At 48.1% G+C, this 22,842-nt stretch overlaps 1 protein-coding gene across 3 annotated transcripts in view; it reads right to left on the reverse strand.

The window, feature by feature from the left end:
* Positions 1–5,517: 5,517 nt before the first annotated feature.
* The window catches only part of Atp8b2 (ATPase phospholipid transporting 8B2), a 32,153-nt gene continuing 14,828 nt past the window's right edge, over positions 5,518–22,842 (reverse strand). For 2 of the 3 annotated variants that reach the window (XM_042681717.1, XM_042681715.1), the window contains 16 exons: positions 17,695–17,903; positions 16,301–16,344; positions 15,474–15,639; positions 15,139–15,327; positions 14,909–15,024; positions 13,027–13,191; positions 12,832–12,943; positions 12,586–12,691; positions 12,301–12,445; positions 11,700–11,883; positions 11,013–11,236; positions 10,315–10,398; positions 9,773–10,018; positions 9,496–9,634; positions 7,687–7,817; positions 5,518–7,488 (listed from right to left, as the gene is read on the reverse strand). In XM_042681717.1, coding sequence (XP_042537651.1) covers positions 7,210–7,488; positions 7,687–7,817; positions 9,496–9,634; positions 9,773–10,018; positions 10,315–10,398; positions 11,013–11,236; positions 11,700–11,883; positions 12,301–12,445; positions 12,586–12,691; positions 12,832–12,943; positions 13,027–13,191; positions 14,909–15,024; positions 15,139–15,327; positions 15,474–15,639; positions 16,301–16,344; positions 17,695–17,903 — 2,539 coding nt within the window. In that variant the 3' untranslated portion in view covers positions 5,518–7,209. Of the gene's footprint in view, positions 7,489–7,686; positions 7,818–9,495; positions 9,635–9,772; positions 10,019–10,314; positions 10,399–11,012; positions 11,237–11,699; positions 11,884–12,300; positions 12,446–12,585; positions 12,692–12,831; positions 12,947–13,026; positions 13,192–14,908; positions 15,025–15,138; positions 15,328–15,473; positions 15,640–16,300; positions 16,345–17,694; positions 17,904–22,842 lie in introns of all 3 variants that reach the window. The other variant, XM_042681716.1, reaches the window with a different exon arrangement.

The raw sequence follows: 22,842 nt of genomic DNA on the forward strand, positions 1-22,842 counted from the left end.
TAAACCCACTTCAAACCTGGGCACCCTGCAAAGCCAACCAGCCTTGCACCCCTACAGGTGACCTAATGCCAGGAGTAGGTGCCCAACCTCAAGTGCCCAGTGGTTCAGAGTTTGGGACTGAAGGTCCCTGTCCACAGCAAGCAACAGGACCAAGAAGAGACTTTGGTTCTCTGTGGCTCATGGCAGGCTGCAAGCAGAATGGGATGGCTTATAAGTAAGAGACATGGTGCTTTCCTTCCACCTGTCACCACTACTCATCTCCCACTGGCTTTTTTTTTTTTTCTTCCTGGTTGTGGGCCTGAACCCTGGGCCTGGACGCTGTCCCTCAGCTCTTTAAGCTCAAGGCTAGCACCCTACCACTTGAGCCACAGCGCCACTTCTGGCCTTTTCTGCTTATGTGGTGCTGAGGAATCGAACCCAGGGCTTCAGGCATGCAAGGCAAGCGCTCTACCACTGAGCCACCTTCCCAGCCCATCCTACAGGCTCTTGAGTAAACCTTAGCTCCCCCTCTTCCTTGTCCCAGTACATGGACCCATGGAAGTCGCCAGGCCTGCTGCAGTGGCAGACAAGGCCCTGGAGAACCTCCAGCTCACAGGCAAACATCAGGTTGGCCTAGCCTGAGGACTCTTCTGTTCTCTGTCCAAAAACTTTGTATGTGGGGTGTGTGTGTATTCACTGGGGCTTGAACTCAGGACCTAAGTACTGTCCCTTAGCTGTTTTTGTTGTTGTTTTAATCTAAGGCTAATGCTATCACCTGAGCAACACCTCCATTTTGGCTTTGTACTGATTATTTGGTGATAAGAATCTCAGTAATTAACCTGCCCAAACTGGCCTCAAACCATAATCCTCAGATTCTGAGTAGCTGGGATTGCAGGCATGAGCTACCAGCATCCGATTGGAGTCTGTTTTCTGAGGGACTTTAGGCCCTCTCTTGAGTCCAGGGAGAGAACAGCTGCCTACCAGCTCTCCAGCTGTGTAGGATGGGCAGCTCCTGACAGCTCACTGAAAACTGGCAGGTTTGATCAGACAGGTCAGTGTCTCTCTCTGGGGTCAGAGCAAAGTCCTAGGAAACAGGACACTAAAAACATTCAACTGAAAACCTAGCACAAACCACCTTTAATCTTGCTGGACATAGCTAGAGCAGCTCCCATATCAGATATGGCCAAATCAACAAATGGCAAACTCTCCCCTACAATGAGTGACTGCAGCTTAGTCTCAGAATGGAGATAAAAACTGAATGCAACTCCTCCCTCGGCTCAGAAGCTTCAGTGTTTTGTTTTGTTTTAACCAGGAACCTCCAAATGGCTGCCCCTGCCCCCTGGAGTAGATTTTTTTTTTTTTTTTTTTTTGGGTCAGGTCGTGGGGCCTGAACTCTGCGCCTGGACGCTGTCCCTCAGCTCTTCAGCTCAAGGCTAGCGCTCTACCACTTGAGCCACAGCGCCACTTCCGGCTTTTTTCTTTTTGCTTATGTGGTGCTGAGGAATCGAACCCAGGGCCTCAAGCATGCAAGGCAAGCGCTCTACCACGAAGCCACCTTCCCAGCCCTGCCCCCTGGAGTAGAGACCACAGTTCTAGACTTTTATCAGCAACTCCTTCCCTAGTCCCAGGAGATGGTAACAGTGGAGCCTGCTGGTCCCTGCCTCACTAACCTGAGCACCCTCCTATTACAAGACCAATGCAGGTGATAAAGTTTTGGGGGAGACTGATTTTGTTTGTTTGTAGTGATGGAGATGGACCCCAGGGTTTGTGCATGCTAGACAAGAGTGTTCTACCTCTGAGCCACATCCCAACTCCTTTACCATATCTTTTTGTCTGAAGAATTTGAGTCTCAACCTAAATGACAGCCCACTTTTAGAACCAGAAATACTTTTGGGTCTGGGTTTCAATCATTGTGAAACATTTATGCCAGACACTGCAGTTTAATCATTTCTGGGTATTATGGGAGATGTTTGGAAGTTGAGGAAAGAGGAGGAAAGAATAAAAGAAGGCTGGGGAGCTGGGAATGTGGCTCAGTGGTAGAGTGCTTGCCAAGCATGCATGAATCCCTGGTTTCCATTCCTCAGTACCACATAAACAGAAAAAAGCTGGAAGTGGCACTGTGGCTCAAGTGGTAGAGTGCTAGCCCTGAGCAAAAGTAGCTCAGGGACACTGCCCAGGCCCTGATTTCAAGTCCCAGGACTGGCAAAAAAAAAAAAAAAAAAGGCTGGGAAGGTGGCTCAGTGGTAGAGCGCTTGCCTTGCATGGCTGAGGCCCTGGGTTCGATTCCTCAGCACCACATAAGCAAAAAGAAAAAAGCCGGAAGCGGCGCTGTGGCTCAAGAGCGCTAGCCTTGAGCTGAAGAGCTGAGGGACAGCGCCCAGGCCGAGCTCAGGCCCCCCCCCAAAAAAAAGGGAAAGAAAAAACTTCACTGGAGACATAGCTCAAGTGGTAAAGCATCTACTGAGCTCAAGGACTAGAATTCAAGACCTTCACCCAAAGAAAACAAAAGTAGAGCTGATTGCCTTGTTGGCTGACTGCCTGAGAGGGGAGACTATAAACACACAGAACTTCTGCCTTCCATGAGGTATCCTCACTAGAGCAGGAGTTGGGCTGGTCCAGTATTGGAGTGCTCCTGAGCAGAGTGAAAATATCAAACTGTAGATTTTCAGCTGGACTGGAAAATAAGGGCTCAGAGGAAGTGAGCTGCTGGACTGTGTGACACACCTGTAGCCCCAATACTCTGGATGGAGGCATATACTGGAGGATCCTTTAAGCTCCTGAATTCAAGGAAACATAGTGGGACTCCCATCTGAATTTAAAAAAAAAAAAAAAAGGAAAGGAAGTGACTCAGAGAAAAGGGAGGAGGCTACAGTATGTGTTGGGAACATTAGAAAGGTGGAAGAACAGAAGGATCTGAGTGGTCAGATCCTGGATGATGCAATGTCAAGAGGCAGCGCTACTACAATGTGGTGCCAGGGACAGGCATTCACTCATTCACTCAATGAAGGTGAATACCCCAAGAATCAAGGCAGCCAAGGAAGACAGCAAGGGCATCAGATCAACTTAGCATCCACAGTTAGAGAAGGGACTAGGTCTGTGGCAGACCTGGGTAAGGTGAAGAAGATGCTAAGACCAAGGTTGATCAGTCTAGTGAGTTCATACAGTGAAGGAATAAAGTTAAGGGATACCTGTGGCAAGGAGGGGGAAAATGGACTGAGTAGATGACTCAGGAGGAATGTTTATCCAAAGAGGAAAGAAACCATGTCTGGAAGTAGCAATGACAGTAAACATGATGCTGGCCCTGCTGGATCCAATGGCTCCAGCTAAGAACATTCTCTATGGCAGACTATTCCAGGTCTGTCCTCTAAAACCTGTCAGGCCTGGAGTTGGTGGCTCACACCTGTAATCCTAGCTACTCAGGAGGCTGAGATCTGAGGATCATAGTTTGAAGCCAGCCTGGGCAGGATAGTCTGTGCTTCTCTAATTTAAAAACACCAAAAAAATGAAAACAAAAACCGAAGTAGAGCTGTGGCTCAAATGGTAGTGCTAACCTTGTGCACAAAAGCTCAGCCGCAGAGGCTGGGAATGTGGCTTAGTGTAGTGTTTGCCCAGCATGCATGAAAGCCTGGGTTCAATTCCTCAGTACCACATAAACATAAAAAAAAAAAGTGGCACTGTGGCGCAAGTAGTAGAGGACTAGCCTTGAACAAAAGCTCAGGGACAGTGCCCAAGCCCTGATTTCAAGCCCTAGGACTGGAAGAGAAAAAAAAAGTAGCATGTGCGTGCACACGTGCACACACGTACACACACACCTTTATTATTGGGAGTGGGAGGCAGTGTGAGGGTAGGAGGTACAGGCAGGGCTAGAGGCCTATCATGGGAAGAGGGGGCATCAGTTTGTCTGGGTGAAGGCTGGCAAGAACAACGAAGCTGGAGCCTGACCAACTTCATGGCATTAAGGACTATTTCTCTTTTCCAGAAGGTGCAAGAACCAAGGTTCCATGTTATTTGTTGCCCGAGGCACAGGGTTTGGACAGATTCTGGGGAAGGGTGACGTGGCTGGGCAGGCTTTGGAGGCAGGAAGTCTGTGTTCCTGGGGACAGTCGCCTTCTTGGGATTTCTCCTGAAGAAAAAAACAACTGATCTTATCCTCTGGCCTTCCCCAAGCTTAGCATCTACTTGAAACCCTGTATTTCTGAGGCAAAAAAAAAAAGGGAAGGTTTACCCCATGCCAGAACAGATTGGTGGGGAATGAGTAAGAAATCAGCCCGGGATAGGTTGCTTTTACTGCTATTGGCCACCGGCAGTTGTGCCTCTTCTACTGTCCATCAGCACACCCTGGTCCTAGCTCTCCTGAGACCCTCTTCTCTGGAGAAAAGTACACTTGATCTACTATGACCTTCAGTGTCCACAGGAAGCTGTGGAGCTAGGAGGCTGGTGTCACCAGAAAGGAAGTGGTTCAAGGGGCAGATGACTCAGACCTATAATCCTATCTACTCAGGAGGATGAGCTTTGAAGACCAAGGTTTGAAGCCTGCCCACCAAGGATAATCCATTGAAACTCTTATCTCCAAATAACCACAAAAAGGGGCTGGGAGGTGGCTCAGTGGTAGAGCGCTTGCCTTGCATGCCTGAGGCCCTGGGTTCTATTCCCAGCACCACATAAGCAAAAAGAAAAAAGCCAGAAGTGGCACTGTGGCTCAAGTGGTAGAGCGCTAGCCTTGAGCTGAAGAGCTGAGGGACAGTGCCCAGGCCCAGAGTTCAGGCCCCATGACCGGACCCAAAAAACAAAACAAAACCACAAAAAGAAGGGAGAAGAGGCAGGTGCAGGTGGCTCACGCCTGTAATCCTAGCTACTCAGGAGGCTGAGATCTGAGGATCAAGGTTCAAAACCAGCCAAGGCAGGAAAGTCCCTGAGACTCTTATCTCCAATAAACCACCAGAAAACTGGAAGTGGCGCTGTGGCTCAAGTGGTAGAGCACTCGTTTTGAGTTGAAGAGCTGAGGAACAGGGTCCAGGCCCAGAGTTCAAGCCCCATAGCCAAAAAAAAAAAAGGCATAAGTGGAGCTCAGCTCAAGTGGTAGAGTGCCATCCTTGAGGACAAAAAGCCCAACAAGAGAGTACAAGACCCTGAATTCAATCCCCAGTACGAACAACAAGAGGAAAAAAAAGAGGGGAAAAAGAAAAAGGAAGGAGGGAGGGAGGGAGAGAAGAGGGGAGGGAAGAAGGAAGGAAGGAAGATTTGAAGAAAAACACCCTAAAACACTTACTTCCTTCACATTTCCACCCTCCCCAGTGTGGGTAGGCCTGTGTTTGGAAGAACAACCAGTTCAAAGTCGTAAGTACCAGAAATCAGCATGGCCACAGCATGCACGGCCTGGCAGATGGGGGGCAGGCATACCAACAGAGGAGGTGCTGACCCTCCAGACCCCTTTCCTCCACCTTATCCAGGTCCATCCATGCAATTCCATCGTGAGCCAGTTTCTGTCTGCCTCTAACATTAGTCTTGGTTAAACATCAGAAAAGAGACATTTTTACATACTTCTCAGAAATTGGAATTTTATAAAAAGGCATTTTTCTTTTATGTCCATAAAATGATATAATTTTTGCAAGTATAGAAATGTGTCATAAATTATACAGAATGTTCCTTAATTACAGCTCAATGCAACTTGGTACTTTCCTCCCTCCCTAAAAAATGAGAGAGAACCAAAAAAATAATATATATAACTGTATATATATATATTTATATAATATAGACAAACCAAATATGAAAAAAAATCATTTCCTCTTTGGTATAAAAATCAGACTCTCACCTTGAGAGACACACAAACATACATGGTATTGGGTTTGTAAACTGTGTGGCCAAAAGGGATTTCCCTGTCAATACCTTGCATCCCCCACTCCACACCTACCCCACTACAGCCTGGCTCCAGCTCCCACTCCTCTCTAACTCCCCAAATACCAAAGAAGCAGAAAGGATTCTCCTCCCCAAGGATAATTAGGTAGCAACTAACTTGAGAAGTGCCTGACTGGGGGGACAGACAGCAGTGTGGATGACGGAGAGACAGGACAGGCTTTGCCCAAGCGCCAATGGAGCCCTGCTCAGACCAAACTGGGCACTCCGGATCTAAGCCCGTTTGTTGTTGTTATTGTTGTTTTCCCTAAGGAGGGGCTTGCCCTCTTCCTATCACCTCTGCCCAGGGGCTGGGCCTGGGGGTGGAGGGGAGGGACAGGGCCCCCTGCTCACTGGGAGTGAGTCTCCGCTTCAGTCCCACCTCAGGATCCTGGGGTAGGGATGTAAGAAAGTACCAGATGAGGAGGGGGAAGGAAGTGGGGAGGAGGTCTGCTAATGAACTTAGTACTAAAATGAAAGAAAACAACTTATTTTTTTCCTTAGGTAAAACTAAACTTCACACTCAGCTTTAGCTCACTGAGAATGATGGGGACACTTTTCCAGGCTCCAGCCAATACCAGCAGAGCTTAAGGAGTCCAAGAATTGCTATGTGTGCCTTGGGGAAGGGCCGCACTCTACTCTCAAGGTGAGGAAGGCATCAAGACATTTTTTTTTTTCTCGCAACTCCTCTGGCTGACAGTCCCTCCCCCTCTGGTCAGTCCCAAGGGGGGCACTAGTGGCTGGAGGGCAAGCAGCTCCCAAACCACTCCAGCAGGAAGGGGCAGCCCAGTATGTGCTCTCCTCTACCTAGGAGAGTTAAGACACCAATCACAACACAGAAGTCACATAATGCCTCCTCCACTTGCCAAATAAAAAATAAGAAGACAAAACCAAACTGGACACAAACACAAATCAAGGAGACGCACACACGATGAGGGGCTCAGAGGCCCCAGCAGGTCTCTGGCTTCCCGGCATGATACATTCTTTCAGAATTCAGGAACAGGGGCACTAGATCCCCTCTGAGGAACAAGAGTAAAAAAATATAGAGATTATCATCTCCCTGTGGGCTACTGGGCAGGGCAAGGCAGGGGCAGACTCAATCTCAGTTTTTTTGGTTTTGGTTCCACATCTGATCCCCCACTGGGGCTACTGCCTGATACCTGAGCCTCTGCTCGACCCCTGAGGCCCTTTCCTCCCTTTTCCCCAGGCTGGTGAGACCAGCAAGAAGAGTCTACCAGGGAGACAAGAGGCAAGGAATGAGGACCAGCAGTTCCCTTGGTGACCTGCCAGGGCCTTGTCTGCTCTGGTCATGGGCACAAGGTGTCCTGGTCCACGTCTTCACCCTTTGAGGGGCTTCTCAGCCCCACCGCTGGGGCTGCTGGCACTGTCACTTTTCTTCCTTCGTAGGCTCTCGATCCAGCTGCTGCTGGAGCGGGTGGTGAAGCTGGAGAGAGCCAGGGAGCTGAGTCGCATGTTCTTGCCAGACATGATAAGCTCCCCAAAGCCCTCCTGGTGGGAGAAGGCATAGCCGGAGCGCCGGGAGCCAGTGCGGCCTACCCTCCGCATGCAGCGGTGCTGTGCTTTCTGCTTCTTCCTCACCAGCTGGGTGTAGCGAACCTTGGGGGGGGGGGGATCCTCTGTCAGCAGGGCAGTGTCAAACATCACCCTGAGCACCAGGGCAGGCAGCTCCCAATGCACAGCATGCACCCTGAGCATTTGTAACACAGCCCAGAAACAAGTGCACAGTGTTCAAGCCAGAGAGGCTTGTCTGACACACTGTCTCTGTCCTCAAGAGAGAACAGCCAAGCTTCTTACCGTGTCAGAGAGATCTGGCTTCAAGTTGAGCCTGAGGAACCGAAAGGCAACCACAGGCATGATGCAGACCACAGTGGTGAGCACGATGGTGAGCCACACAGTGGGCTGGGCCAGGGTGTTCTGGGCATTCCCTGGGAGGCAACAGAAGTCAGTGGTCTCAGTAGTCATGAAGTGACAGGTGGCTAGCCTCTGAATTCCTCGTTCCTACTTCTGGCAAGTCCACCTCCCCAGCCTCAAAGTCTGTCATTTCTGCCTTCCTTATTTTCTCTGCCCACCTCTTCCTCAAATGGTTATCTCCCTAGCCCCAAACTGTCCCCCACACATCTTAGTTGACAACAAAAGCCCTGGGACAGTGCCCAAGCCCTGAGTTCAAGTCCCAGGACTGGCAAAAAAGTATATATGAGGTCCTGGGTTCAACCTCCAAACCCAAATCAAGAAAAAAAAAATAGAATTCCAAGTTCTTAACCTGATCCATATAGGCTTAAATGGTCTAGGTAAATTCTCATCCTCTGTTGTCCCTCCCCTTCTCCCAGCTTCTGGTACAGAAGCTTCCCTGAAAGCCTTGGCCTAAGGCCTTGTATTGCTGTTTCCTCTTGTGGATTATTCTTCCCCAGAGAACTTTGCTGACTACTATCATCACCTGGTTTCCTACTATGATTTGAAGTCAGTAGAAAACAAAGCAAAGTAGTAGAGAGGGTCTACTAATGAGCCATGCCTCTAGCCCTGCTTTCTTTTTGCTGATTTTTTTTATTTTTTTGGGTCCAGTTGTGGGGCCTGAACTCTGGGCCTGGGCACTGTCCCTCAGCTCTTCAGATCAAGGCTAGCGCTCTACCACTTGAGCCACAGCACCACTTCCAGCTTTTTTCTTTTTGCTAATGTGGTGCTGAGGAATCGAACCCAGGGCCTCAGGTATGCAAGGCAAGCACTCTACCAGAGCCACCTTTCCAGCCCCTTTGCTGATTATTTTTAAGGTAAGGTTTCATTTCTAGCCTGAGAACATGACTAGGCCTCAGTCCTCCTATTTTAGGCTTCCCTTCGTAGCTGAGTGCACGCTACTACATCTAGCTTCCCTCTATTGAAATGGAATCTCACAGACTTTTCTAGTCTCAAACTATGATGCTTCCAATCTCAGGATCCTAAGAGCCACCAATAGCTGGTTCATGGTTTTATTTATTTATTTATTTATTACTTATTGTGCTTATCCTGGGGCTGAAACTCCAGGCCTGGGCACTGTCCTTTAGCTTTTTTGCTCAAGGTTAGTGCTCTACCACTTGAACCATAGCTCTACTTCCGGCTTCTGGGTGGTTAATTGGAGATAAAAGTCTCATGCTTGGGGCTGGGAAGGTGGCTCAGTGGTACAGCGCTTGCCTTGCATGCTCAAGGCCCTGGGTTCGATTCTTCAGCACCACATAAACAAAAAGAAAAAAGCCGGAAGTGGCGCTGTGGCTCAAGTGGTAGAGTGCTAGCCTTGAGCTGAAGAGCTGAGGAACAGTGCCCAGGCCCAGAGTTCAGGCCCCACGACCGGACCCAAAAAAAAAAAAAGTCTCATGCTTGCTCTGACGGACTATCCCTGGCCACACCACTGGCAGTGTCTTGATGACCATGAAGCCTGGCAGCCCTGACCTCCCAAGGCCTGGCAGGGCCATTCAACACGTTCATAGATGTGGAAGTTCTTTGGGGGCAGGGTCTGATTCAGTTATACCTTGACATCCCCACAACACCTTGTAGAGTGCCTGGCACATATTGATAAATGCTTGTGATGTGCACACTGGTGGACTACCATGCTAGCTCTAGAACACAGGGACTTACCCACAAACCGAAACTGGTTTGGAAACATGTCAAAGAGCCCATTGCTGTGCATGGCAAAGAGGATGGCAAAATAAACAGCAAGGCTGCCCCAGATGAAGAAGTGGTTGATGGCAGTCCAATAGCCTGTATCCAGCCCAATCTGCAAAAGCAATTGTCACCAATAAAAGCACCCCAGAGAAACCATGCCTCTCTTCCAGCAAGACCTTCCAACAGGGAGCCCTAGAGATAAAAGGCTCCCTCTTTCCAAAGGAAAAGGCAGCTTCTGGCAGCCTCATACCTGCACACTGACCACAATAACCAGTGATGTAGCCACAGTGACCGCAAAAGACTGGTAGTCGGCCAGCTGTGTGCCATCGTCCCGTGTGGCTTCAGCAAATACTCCATAGGGGATGAAGAACATGAGCACAGAGGTGTAGATGCCCTGGGCAATGCAGATGAAGAACTCCCGTTTGTTGAAAAGGAGGTTCAGCTGGCCTGGCTCATATAGCTTAGGGTACTCCATGCTCCGCTGCTCTGGAACATCCTGTGTAGAGACCAGTGACAAAAGAGGCCTTAGGGACTGCTCCTCTTTCCCAAAGTCTTTAACAGTGAGAACCAACCTCAAGTCAGCTTCTCCTACTCAATCTGTACTCTGTTACCTCAGGAGTTATGAATTCTGGAGCTGCTGACATGAAGAGCTTCCCTATCCCCTCCTCTAAATGAACTGCTTTCATGATGACCATGGACACTGGGCACAAGTGCCACGCACCCACTACATCAGTCTGACACTTTTTCAGCAATGTTCTCCCCTTCCTGCTTGGTCATGCAACTCCCCCATACCTGATCAAAGACTCCCATAGCCAGGACCGGGAGGGAGGTATACACAATGTTATAAAGAGTGATGAAATACTGGTCATACACAGTCTAGAAGAAACAGAAGGCAAGGGAGGAATGAACACCATACATGAAGTCACAGGGAGAACACATATAACATGTAAGGAATTTGGTTTTTTTCTTTCTGGTCCTAAAAACTGTTTTTCTTTTTTTTTTTTTTGTAGTTGGTATTGAGGTTTGAACTCAGGGCCTTATGCTCAGCCAATATTCTAACACTTGAGCCACATCTCCAGCTCTACTTTTTCCTGGTGATTTTAGAGACAATCTCACAGACTTTTTTGCACAGGCTGAGTTTGAACTTTAATCCTCCCAGTTTTAGCCTCTTGCATAGTTAGAATTAAGACACATAAGCCACTGATACCCAGCATTTTGGTTTGTTTTTGAGACAAGGTCTTCTATGTACCCTTGGCTGAAGTGGAACTCAGGATGGACTCGATGATCCTCCTGCTGCTTCAGCCTACCCAAGAGCTGGAGTTACATACTTACACCACCACATTGGCAAAGAATTTCCATGAGTTCCCTCTCTATTATCAATAAACAGCTAAAAATATATATTATATACACCAAACTAAAGAACTGGGCAGTGAACAGGTGATACAACTCTGCCCTTAAAGAGCTTACAAAGATACAAAAACACTCGCTACCTGGGCCGAGAAGCCGCAGAAGAAGCCAAACCAAAAGTGGACCATGGTAAAAGCGAAGTTCTTATAGAAGAAATAGCAGAGGAACTTGCACATGCGCAGGTAGGACCAGCGACCATGCACCAGCAGGAGGCGCTGCAGGAACTTGAACTGAGAGAAGGAGTAATCCGAGGCCAGGACAGCCTGGATCCCTTCCTGGCCGCTGATACCCACACCAATGTGAGCTGCTGCAGAGACAAGAGATGATAAGAAGGTGAAGATGGCCCACACATTTCAGATTCTCCTCCCCCTCCTCTTCCCCAGATCCAGAGACCCCAGTGGCAGTGCTGCTGCTCATGCTCCACCTACACACCTGCCAATGTACACTCACTTGTTTTACTTTTTTTTCTTTATTGAGATTTAAGTGATTACACAAATTTCGCAGTATTGTGGGACAGTGATACTTAGCTAAAGTCACAAACAGATTTTTTAACCTTCACAAGGTGCATTGTCATTATCATGGTCTATAAAGCTTATGAACTCTACAAACTTCAACACTACAACTATTTCTTCCAAATCGGGTGATATGTACATTTCTTTCCTTTTGCTTAGTGTAAACTGTTTCCTCTCTCTCACATTCCCTCCTTCCCGTCGCTGTCCTTCAGTTGCTAAGTTCACTTTCATCAATGTCCAGTTCAGGTACACACTCACTTTTGATCATGCTGACATCATTTGCCCCGTCTCCAATGGCCAGGGTCACAGCCTTTTTATACTTCTTAACCAGTTCCACCACCTGTGCCTTCTGCAAGGGGGTCACCCGACAGCAGATGACAGCTTTGCAGGCACACGCTGTCTCTAGAAACTCCACCTCCATGTCTGCTTCCAGTGCATGGGCCTAGAACACACAGAGACATGAGAGTCTCAGCACCTCTGTTCTCTTGAGGATGACAGCCCTCTCAGCAGTCAGGCAAGTTGAGAGTGAGACAAGACATAAAGCTATTCTGATGCCGGGCGTTGGTGGCTCAACCCTGTAATCCTAGCTACTCAGGAGGCTAAGATATGAGGATCATGGTTCAAAGCCAGCCCAGGCAGGAAACTCCGTGAGACTCTTATCTCAATAAACCACCAGAAAACTGGAAGTGGTGTTGTGGCTCAAGTGGTACAGTGCTAGCCTTGAGCTGAAGAGCTCAGGGATAGCGCTCAGGCCCAGAGTTCAAGCCCCACGACCACCACCACCAACAGAAAAAGCCATTCAGAGAGAAACACTGTAGAGGGGAAGGAACCTGCCCACATTAAGCATGGTGGCCCTTACCAGGCTGTGACCGTTGATGACCAGAGCATACTCCCCAGCAACAGCCTCCAGGACAGACGTGAGCTTGGAAGAAGAAAGCTTCTCCTGATACGTGAAACCATTGCCTACAGTGCGAGATGAGTCTACCATTTTCTCCCGGGCTTTCCTGTGAAGGGGGATGAAAGTATGGGGGTCCCAAAAACAGTAGCAAGAAGTTGAGAATGAAACCTTGGCAGGGTCCAAAAACCTCTGCTCAGGCTCTGGGTACAGCAGGCAGCTTCTTCCTCCCTGGGGCCTCTCATTTACCTGAGTTCTTCTCGCACCTCCAGCACAGTGTGGCCTGTGACTACGAACACCTCTGTCATGTCATCTGTTAACATCTTGCAGGAGTAGCCAATGTTCACAGCTGTCTCTACCAAGAGAGAACGCAGGAGCTACGGGCAGGTATCCGACAAGGTCAGTATACTCTCCCGCCTGATGGCATGGCTCCACACAAGAGTCTGACACGACCACTGCACACATGCCATTTCCTCTGCCCTGCTGGACTCTCACCTTGTTTGTCTCCAGTTAACACCCAAATCTTGATGTTAGCTAGTGTCAGAAGTGCGATGGTCTCTGGAACCCCCTGCTGAAGCTTGTCCTCAATGGCTGTTGCACCCAGCAGCTGAAACCACCACAAAGACTCATGGAACGAGAGTGGCAGGCACTGGCCCTCCTTGCCCACCCTCAGCCTACTGTAGCCCTCACCATCAAGTCATTCTCAACCTCTTCATAGATGCTAGCCAGTCTGTCTTCCCGGCTGTCCTGGGCGAGGCTGGCTTGTAGCCGTCTCTCAGCCCATTCCTCATAGTATTCTTCATCCAGATCCTTGTAGGCCAGCACCAGGGTCCTCAGTCCTTCACCTGCATATTCCTGGGGACAGAGCAGTAAAAGTCACACCTAAGAAAGTCTAGAGAGGGGCTGGGAAGGTGGCTCAGTGGTAGAGCGCTTGCCTTGCATGCCTGAGGCCCTGGGTTCGATTCCTCAGCACCACATAAGCAAAAAGAAAAAAGCTGGAAGTGGTGCCGTGGCTCAAGCGGTAGAGCTCTAGCCTTGAGCTGAAGAGCTGAGGGACAGCGCCCAGACCCAGAGTTCAGGCCCCATGACCGGACCAAAAAAAAAAAAAAAAGAAAGTCTAGAGAGCTAATAATGTATAGCATGAGGACCACAATTAAAAGTTGCTTAAAAGCTGGGCGCTGGTGGCTCACACCTGTAACCCTAGCTATTCAAGAGGTTGAGATCTAAGGATCATGGTTCAAAGCCAGCCTGGGCAGGGAAGTCCAAGAGACTCTTATCCCCACTTAAACTACCAGAAAACTAAAAGTGGCGCTGTGGCTCAAGTGGTAGAGCACTTGCCTTGAGCAGAAGAGCTGAGGGATAGCACCTAGGCCCAGAGTTCAAGCCCCATGACCCACCAAAAAAAGAAAAAAAAGTTGCTTTAAAAAAAAGGAGGGGGGAGTGTAGTTGTGGAAATGGGAGGGAAGTGATGGTAGGGGAAAAACAAAGGAGGAGGCAACAATGCTTGATAAAAAATGTACTCATTACCTTGCTCATGTAAATGTAACCCCTCTATACAATATTTTCACAACAAAAATTAAAAAAAAAAAAGCAGGGTACCAGTGGCTCATGCCTGTAATCCTAAGTACTCAGGAGGCTGAGACCTGAGGACTGCAGTTTGAAGCAAGCCAGGGCAGGAAAAGTCCATGAGACTCTTATCTATACTAAACTACCAAAAAAGCAAGAAGTAGTAGGGTGCTAGCCTTGAGCAAAAAGAAGCTCAGGGACAGTATCCAGACCATGAGTTCAAGCCTTAAGATCACTGGAAAGGCCAAACACCAGTGGTTCATGTCTCTAATCCTAGCTACTCAGGAAGCTGGGATCTGAGGATACTGGTTTGATGCCAGCCTAGCAGACAAATTGAAGAGACTCTTATATCCAATTAACCAGCAAAGAGCCAGAAATAAAAGTGTAGTTTAAGTATCTGAACACCAGCCTTGAGTGAAAAAGCTAAACAAAAGCATGAGGCTCTGAGTTCAAGCCTCACTACTAGCATGCACACACACAGACACACAAACACACACACACACACACACACAAAGTTGCTGAAAAATTTAAGTGTTCTTACCATAGAAAAGGTGACTATGAGATGGTGATGTGTTAATTCACTTCAATAGAGTAACCACTACTATATATATCAAAATATCATATTATATAACGTAAATGTATTCAGTAATATACAACACATCCCCCCAAAATCATGCCCTGCTGGGCACCAGTGATTCACACCTATTAGCTACTCAGGAGTCTGAGATCTGAGGATCACAGTTTGAAGCCAGCCTCGGCAGGAAAGTCTGTGAGTTTCTTTATCTCCAGTTAACTACCAAATAGCCAGAAGTAGAACAGTGGTTCAGGGGTAGAGCACTAGCACACAGGCACCAGATTCTAGGTTCAAGCCCCAGAACTAGCACTGGCACACGAGCACACATGCACACACAGAGACACATATGCACACACAAACCAAACCCTGTCTTTACTCCCAATATTACAAGCCACAAGAACACTAGGCAGGCCCTCCTTTTCTCACACCTACATTCAGGTGGTCAGTAGTGCTGTTGAGTAGCTCCTGGGTGGAGGGATGGAGTCGGTCAAGTAAGATAGTGTCAGCGCCTTTGCAGTAGAGTCGGATCTTCCCCTCTGGATTCCGCACTACAAATGGGGCAGGGGAAGAAAGTGCAGAACAATTCAGGCAGGCAGATTCCCAAACTAAACCCATCAACAAGAGTTCTCCAGCATAGCTTACCCCTGCAGCCCTGGCCTCACCTATAACTGACATGCGCTTGCGGATATTGTTGAAGTCCAGGATGGCCAGTAGCTGATAGGTGATGGCTGTGCCCATCTCATGGACGGTGATGGTTTTGGGAGTACGAGAGCGGAACACAAAGCCAAAATTCCTGGCTGCAGTGACCAGGGCCCCCTCATCCGGGGACTGGGCTTTGTAGTACAACTCTCCTGGGGGAAAAGAATACATACAGGTTAAGTGGCCACATTTCCAGCCGTGCACTTCACCCAGGAGGCCCCAACCCAGCAGCATTGCTGAGCAGACTCAAGAGCACAAATTAGGCTGAGGCTGAGTTCAAACTAGCTCTTCAGCTCACCTTCATTCTTTTCTTCTGACATGACAGTATGACAAAGGGAAAGAAGGCGGAAGAACTCATGTGTGTGTGGGTCTCCCATCTTGACAGCCTCCAACAGATTTGGGTCCCAAAATAAGAACTTCTTATCAGCCAGAGGATTAAAAGAGAAGTCAACAGGTTCAGGCCTCTGGAATGGGTAAGAAGGCTCTTAGGAAAGGTTAGATCATCAGGCTACATACTAAGAAAGTAGCTATCCTTGCCCTCCTACCACTCAGTGTAGGCTATTCCTGCCCAAGAGCCTGACCAATATGGGCCTCAAAATCCCATATTCTTTTACTTTTCTTTTGGAGACAGGGTCCTGTTATGTAGTTCAGGGAGGTCTGGAACTGGCTATCTAGCCCAGGCTATCCTCTGTCAGAAGTGCTAGGATTACAAGTATGTGCTACCATGCCCAGCAAAATTTCCAGTTTATTTTGAGTGCTGATCCTAGGAACTTGAACTCAGGGCCTGGGTACTATCCCTTTTTCAGTCAAGGCCAGCATTCTACCACTTGAGCCACATCTCCATTTCCTGCGTTTTGGTGGTTAATTGGAGATAAGAGTCTCACAGATTTTCCTGCCCAGGTTGGGCAGATCCTCAGATCTCAGCCTTTGGAATAGCTAGAATTACAGGTATGAGCCACTGGCACCTTGCAAAAATTCCCACTTCTGTTCTTCCTTAGAATATCCATTTTTCTAAGCAACTTCCATTTCCTCCCCAGGTAACATCACCTATTTAGATCAACTGTTACTGATCAGATACCCTATGTTTGACTGGCACATGGAATAAATATGAACTCTAGATCTTACCTTTCCTAATTCAGCTTTGTGTCCCAAGACATCAAACACATCACCTACACACAGATAAGAAGGAGAAGCAACATCAGAGTTGGACATCCTTAGAATGGTAAGGAAAGCCTCTAATATATATACCTTCCAGGTATTTGGAACCCCCAGCCCTATCAAGTAGACATCACCTACACTCACAGACCCTTAGATCCCAGAACCCAGGATCCTAGCCAGCAAAAAGCCAGGTTGCCATTGCTCCCGACAGCCGCCCCCACCACTTCTCAGCAGCTCTCCCTCAGGGAAGCCCCAATCCTTCACCTCCCTACCAGGGCTCCCAGCCCTCCTTTGGGCCTAGCCATAAATGTAGCCTCACACAGTGGCCATGAGGTCCAGGTTAGTGCAAAAAGCAGTTACCAGGGGACTCACACGGGCACAAAGGCCAGCTCACACACTGTGCCCCAAGCCACCCCCACAGCTCAGCCACAGGCCACTGCAACAGAGCCACACTGGCAAGACCATGGTCACATTACAGAGACTCACAAAGGCCCTGAGCAGCAACAAGGGGAGAGTCTAGCACTCCATGGGGCAGCCAAGGATGCCCCGAGGCCAGCGTCTTGGGGTTCACTTCAAACAGCCAAGGAGTTCCCTGGTGGAGCTGAGACCAGGGCAAGAGCACGAGGGAAGATGAGGGGAGGACAAAAGGACTCTGAGTACTGCCTTCAGGCCAGGATACTCAACAGACACTTTCAAGGACCCTCAGACCTAAGTAGGAAAGCTGGACATGGTGGTGCACACCTATAATGCCAGCATTTGGCAGGCTGAGGCAAGATTGTAAGTTTGTGGCTAACCTGGGCTACAGAGTAAAGCCTGTCTCAAAAGACAGGAGGAAAAAAAAAAAAAAAAAAGCCGGCATTGGTGGCTCATGCCTGTTATCCTAGCTACTCAGGAGGCTGAGATCTGAGGATAATAGGTTCAAAGCCAGCCCAGGCAGGAAAGTCCTTGAGGCTCTTATCTCCAATTAACCACCAAAAAGCCACAAGTGGAGCTGTGGCTCAAGTGGTAGTGTTAGCCTTGAGCTAAAAAGATCAGGGCTAGTACCCATGGCCCTGAAGTTCCAAGCCCCAGGGCAGGCACACGCGCACGCACGCACACACACACACACACACACACACACACACACACACACACACACACACGAAAAAAACAACTAAGTAAACAAGGCTGGAGTTCAAGACCCAGTACTAACACCAAAAAAAAACAACAACAACAAAAAAAAAACAAAAACAAAAAACACTTGGGAAAAAATTGTCAAGACAACTGTGGTAGCCCCAGCTCCACTGTCCTTCCAGCAGACGGGAGCCCCAGTCCCCCGTGACACTGCCGGGGAGCCCCAGTCCCCCGTGACACTGCCGTACCGTAGCTGCGGCCATTGATGGAGCATTTGTTGAAGACCATGATGTTCTGGGTGAGGGTGCCCGTCTTGTCAGAGAAGATGTACTCCACCTGGCCCAGCTCCTCATTGAGTGTGGTGGTGCGGGCCTCAGCGGGTGTCCGCTTCTTCATGCAGAACATTTTCTTGTCCCAGTTGATGAAGTAGCTGTGACCCAGCCGGATGACTTCCACACTACACAGAACAGGAGGGAAGGCTTAGGATAGGAGGGGAGGAGGGGCCCCACCCACCTAGGCCTTGGCTGCAGGCCCTCCACCTGGGGAGAAACAAAAATGGAGACGACACCTGGGCACAGGAACCTGGGTGGGTACGAGCAAGGAGAGCCTGTGGGTAGAGCCGGCTGTGGACAGCGAGCAAATGAACTCCCGACCCAACCCTCCTGACACTCTCTCCAGACAAAAAGGTGCACAGGGCCTGGGCAGGCAGGACAGACGGCACGGGCTAAGAGGAAAGGGACTGCAGACAAGGCACTCAACCAGCTCTTACCTCAGGACTAAATACAGAAACCATGCAGAGAAAAACAAGAGAAAGTGCAAAGGAGGAGGGGAGAGAGAAAAAAAAGAGAGAGAGAAATAATGAGGGTACTGTGCACACCACAACAACACAGATGCCACCTCAAAGGGGCTGTGCTGGAGGAGAAAATCAAGAAGGCTTGGCAGCCCACTCTCCTCATTGCCAACTCAGGCAGCACACTCTCTTTTCCCCCTGGGCTGCAGCTCCACAACCCTGACTGTAGCAAAGTGGCAATGCTGACTCCAGAAGGGAGAGGCGCCTCAAGAAAGTCACAAAGAAATGGTGCCTTCTGCCTCTCCCGTCTTCTTTGCTAGTCATCCCTTTTGGAATATGGACTGTTAGTGTTCCCAGAAAGGGCTCTGTGTTTTGGTCCAAAACAGCTAAGCAATTGGGCCACATCTGGTAACTTGTTTCTGATGGAGCTGAGGCCCCTGCGAGAATCCTACTATGAGGCAAAACACGCCATAGCTGGAAATGTCATCATAGCCTTTCCCACACAACTTATCAACCCTTCTCCCAACCTCCTCCACATACACACACTGTAACCTGATGAGGCAGAAAGATAACTTTCTTAGGCAGTTACCAAGACTTCCAGTGAACTTAGATATAAGAACAGAAAATAAAACAAGAACAGCAAAACCCCAAACTCGGAAAAGAAAATTAAACTGTGAGAAAAAGGTAAATAACATAGAACCAGTTACAATATTGCTATCATCCAATGTTTGTAATTATTTTTCTTCAAACATCCATAAAGCACTTCCTGAAGAATGTCACAGATTGAACAGGTGTGTTGGGTACTCCTATAATTCTGACTATGCAGGAGGTGAAGATCAGAAAGATCATGGGCTGAGGTCAGCCTAGACAAAAGTTACCAAGACCCCATTTCAATTAACAAGACAGCTATGGTGGTTTACATCTGCCATCCCCACTACATGGGAGATCATAGGTAAAGAAAATCTAGGTCGGGGGGCAAGGAATATGCTTAGTGGTAGAGTCCTTGCCTAGTATGCATGAAGCCCTAGTTTTGATTCCTCAGTACCACATAAACAGAAAAAGACAGAAGTAGCATTGTGGCTCAAGTGGTAGAGTGGCAGCCTTGAGCAAAAGAAGCTCAAGAACAGTGCCCAGGCCCTGAGTTCAAACCAGAGGATTGGCAAAAATGGAAAAAAAAAAAAAAAGGAAGAAAAAAGAAAATCAAAGTCAGGCTAGGAATGTGGCCGAGTGTAGAGTGCTTGCCTAGCATGAAGCCCTGGGTTTGATTCCTCAGTACCACATCCACAGAAAAGGCCTGGGCACATGAAACATAAATAAAAACCAAGTAAGTAAAAATCTGGGAATGTAGCTCGAGTGGTTGAGTGGCTGCCTAACAAGCATGAGGCCTTGAGGTCCAAGCACAGTACCACCAAAAAAAAAAAAAAAAAAAACATTTAAAAAAAGGGCTGGGAATGTAGCATAGTGGTAGAGTGCTTGCCTAGCATGCATGAAGCTCTGGGTTCGATTTCTCAGTTCCACATAAACAGAAAAGGCCACGAGAGTGTTAGCCTTAAGCAAAAGCAGCTCAGGAATAGTGCTCAGGCCCAGAGTTCAAGCCACAAGAAAGGCAAAAAAAGAAAAAGAAAATGAAGGTCCTGGATGGCTATGGACAAAATAATGCAAGAGGGCTGGGAAGGTGGCTCAGTGGTAGAGTGCTTGCCTCTCATGCATGAGGCCCTGGGTTCTATTCCTCAGCACCAGATACACAGAAAAAACCATAAGTGGATGCTGTGGCTCAAACAGTAGAGTGCTAGCCTTGGGCTGAAGAGCTCAGGGACAGTGCCCAAGCCCAGAGTTGAAGCTCCACGACTGACAAAAAAATTAAATAATTATCATAATAATGTAAGACCCATGAAAAATAACTAAAGCAAAGCAAAATAAAGTTCAAACAAGGTACCAATGGCTCATGCCTACAATCCTAGCTAGCCAGGAAGCTGAGATCTAATGTTCAAAGGTATCCTAGGCAAACCATGAAACTCTTTTTTTTTTTTTTTGCCAGTTGTGGGGGCTGAACTCTGGGCCTAGGCGCTGTCCCTCAGCTCTTCAGTTCAAGGCTAGTGCCCTACCACTTGAGCCACAGCACCACTTCTGGCTTTTTTCTGCTTATATGGTACTGAGGAATTGAACGCAGGGCCTCATGCATGCAAGGCAAGCACTCTACCACTAAGCCAACTTCCCAGCCCCAACTATGAAACTCTTATCTCCAATTAACCACCAAAAAGCTAGAAGTAGAAGTATGCCTCAAATGAAATGGTGCCAGCCTTGAGTGAAAGAGCTAAGAGAAAGTACCCAGGCCCTGAATTCAAGCCTCAGAACCAGTACAAAGGAATAACAGGGTTGAGGGCATCATTTAAGTGGTAGGGCACTTGCCTAGTAAGTAAAAAGCTAAGTTCAAATCCCAGTACCCCCTATAAAAAAAAAAAAGAAAAGAAAAAAAACACAGGCTGAGCCACACATGGTGATACACATCTGTAATCCCAGCACTTGGGAGACTGAAGAACACTGAACGGTCAAGGCTAGCCTGGGCCACAGTGAGACTTTGTTTTAAAATAGAACAAAAAAAGTCAGGCTTTCTTATCTCACATGCAAGGCACTAAGTAGGAAAGAAAGTTTCTTTCTTTTACATTCTTCCTTCTTCTCTCTCCTCCTCCTCCTCCCTTCATCCTAATTGGTGTCTTTACTGTTAAACACTTTCTGTACTTAAAACATCCTAGATGTCCTGTTGTTCCTGTTTATGCTATAATATATACCACTGCCAGTCAACACTTCCTCGATTTGTCCTTAGTCTTTTTTTTTTTTTCTAGCCAGTCCCAGGGCTTGAACTCAGGGCCTGGGCACTAGCCCTAAGCTTCTTTTTACTCAAAGCTAGTAGCTAGTAATCTACCACTTGAATCACAGTGCCACTTCTAGCCTTTTTTTTTTTTTTTTTTTTGGTCGTAGGGCTTAAACTCTGGGCCTGGGCGCTGTCTTCAGGCTCTCCAGCTCAAGGCGAGCATTCTACTGCTTGAGCCACAGTGCCACTTCCAGTTTTCTAGTGGTTTATTGGAGATAGTCTCAGGACTTTCCTGCCCGGGTTGGCTTCTAACCAAGATCCTCAGATCTCAGCCTCTTGAGTAGCTAGGATTACAGGCATGAGCCATCAGCGCCCAGCTTTAGCCTTTTCTGTTTATGTGGTACTGAGGAATCAAACCCAGGGCTTCATGCATGCTAGACAAGCACTCTGCCACTAAGCCACATTCCCAGTTCCTGTCCTTAGCGCCTTTAATGGGTGTGTGTGAGGAGGGAGGAGGAGGGGGTACTTGGGCTCAAACTTAGAGCCTTGATATCTTACCCGGCTTTTTTGCTCAAGGCTGGAGTTCTACTGATTTGAGCCACAACTCCACTTCTGACTTTTTGTTGGAGATAAGAGTCTCACTGATGTCTCTTCCCTAGGCTGGCTTTGAACGTGGATGCTCAGATTTCAGTCTCGAGTAGCTAGGATTACAGGCATGAACCAACCACATCTGTCTTTTCTTACATTTCTATTTTTATTTTTATTGGTGGTGGGGCTTGAACTCTGAGTCTGGGCACTGTTCCTCAGCAATTCAGCTCAAGGCTAGCACTCTACCATTTGAGGCCACAGTGCCACTTCTGGTTTTCTGGTTAGTTGGAGATAAAGTATCTCATGGACTTTCCTGCCTGGGCTGGCTTTGAATTATGATCCTCAGATTTCAGCCTCCTGAGTAGCTAGGATTACAGGCATGACCAATTGATGCCAGGTCTGGTCTTACTTTTTTTTTTGCCAGTCATGAGGCCTGAACTCTGGGCCTGGGCATTGTCCCTCAGCTCTTCAGCTCAAGGCTAGCACTCTACCACTTGAGCCACAGCGCCACTTCTGGCTTTTTTCTTATGTGGTGCTGAGGAATCGAACCCAGGACCTCATGCATGCAAGGCAAGCGCTCTACCACTGAGCCACCTTCCCAGCCCCTGGTCTCACATTTTTAAAGAATACATTCTTAAGATTTCTTTTTGGTTCAGGAGCCTAGTACTGAGTTTTAAACTTAGGGCCTTTTGTTCTCATCAGGCTTTTTCAAACTCAGCTAGCACTCAACCACCTGAGCTACTACTCCACTTCCAGCTTTTTAGTTAACTGGAGATAAGAGTTTCTGGGATTTGTCTGCCTTGGTTGGCTTTGAGCCAGGATCCTCAGATCTCAGTCTCCTAAGTAGCTAGGATTATATGTGTGAGCCACTGGCACCTAGATAATTCTTTAATTTTTTTTAAACCTTTCATAGATTACCAAGCCCCGTGCCCATAGATTCAAGGCCTTCCACAATAATGAACAAGCTTCCATTTCCAGATTGCTCTGCCATAGCTCCAGTAATGGTCCAAGCACCTGTGGAACTGGCTTTTACCTAGGCATTCCCAGACGGCCACTTCCTTGCCTTTGTTCCCAATTCAACTTTCACCCACCCCAGTACAACTGCAACCTTTTCTCAATTGTTGTTCCTGATTAACTGCATGGGAGCAATGCTCTTCCAGCCCCTATGTGCTTGGTGCCTCTGGTATAGAGTCTCAGGATGATACT

Source organism: Dipodomys spectabilis, unplaced genomic scaffold, assembly GCF_019054845.1.
Source record: "Dipodomys spectabilis isolate Male_0828 unplaced genomic scaffold, ASM1905484v1 ptg000069l, whole genome shotgun sequence".
Classification (NCBI taxonomy): domain Eukaryota; kingdom Metazoa; phylum Chordata; class Mammalia; order Rodentia; family Heteromyidae; genus Dipodomys; species Dipodomys spectabilis.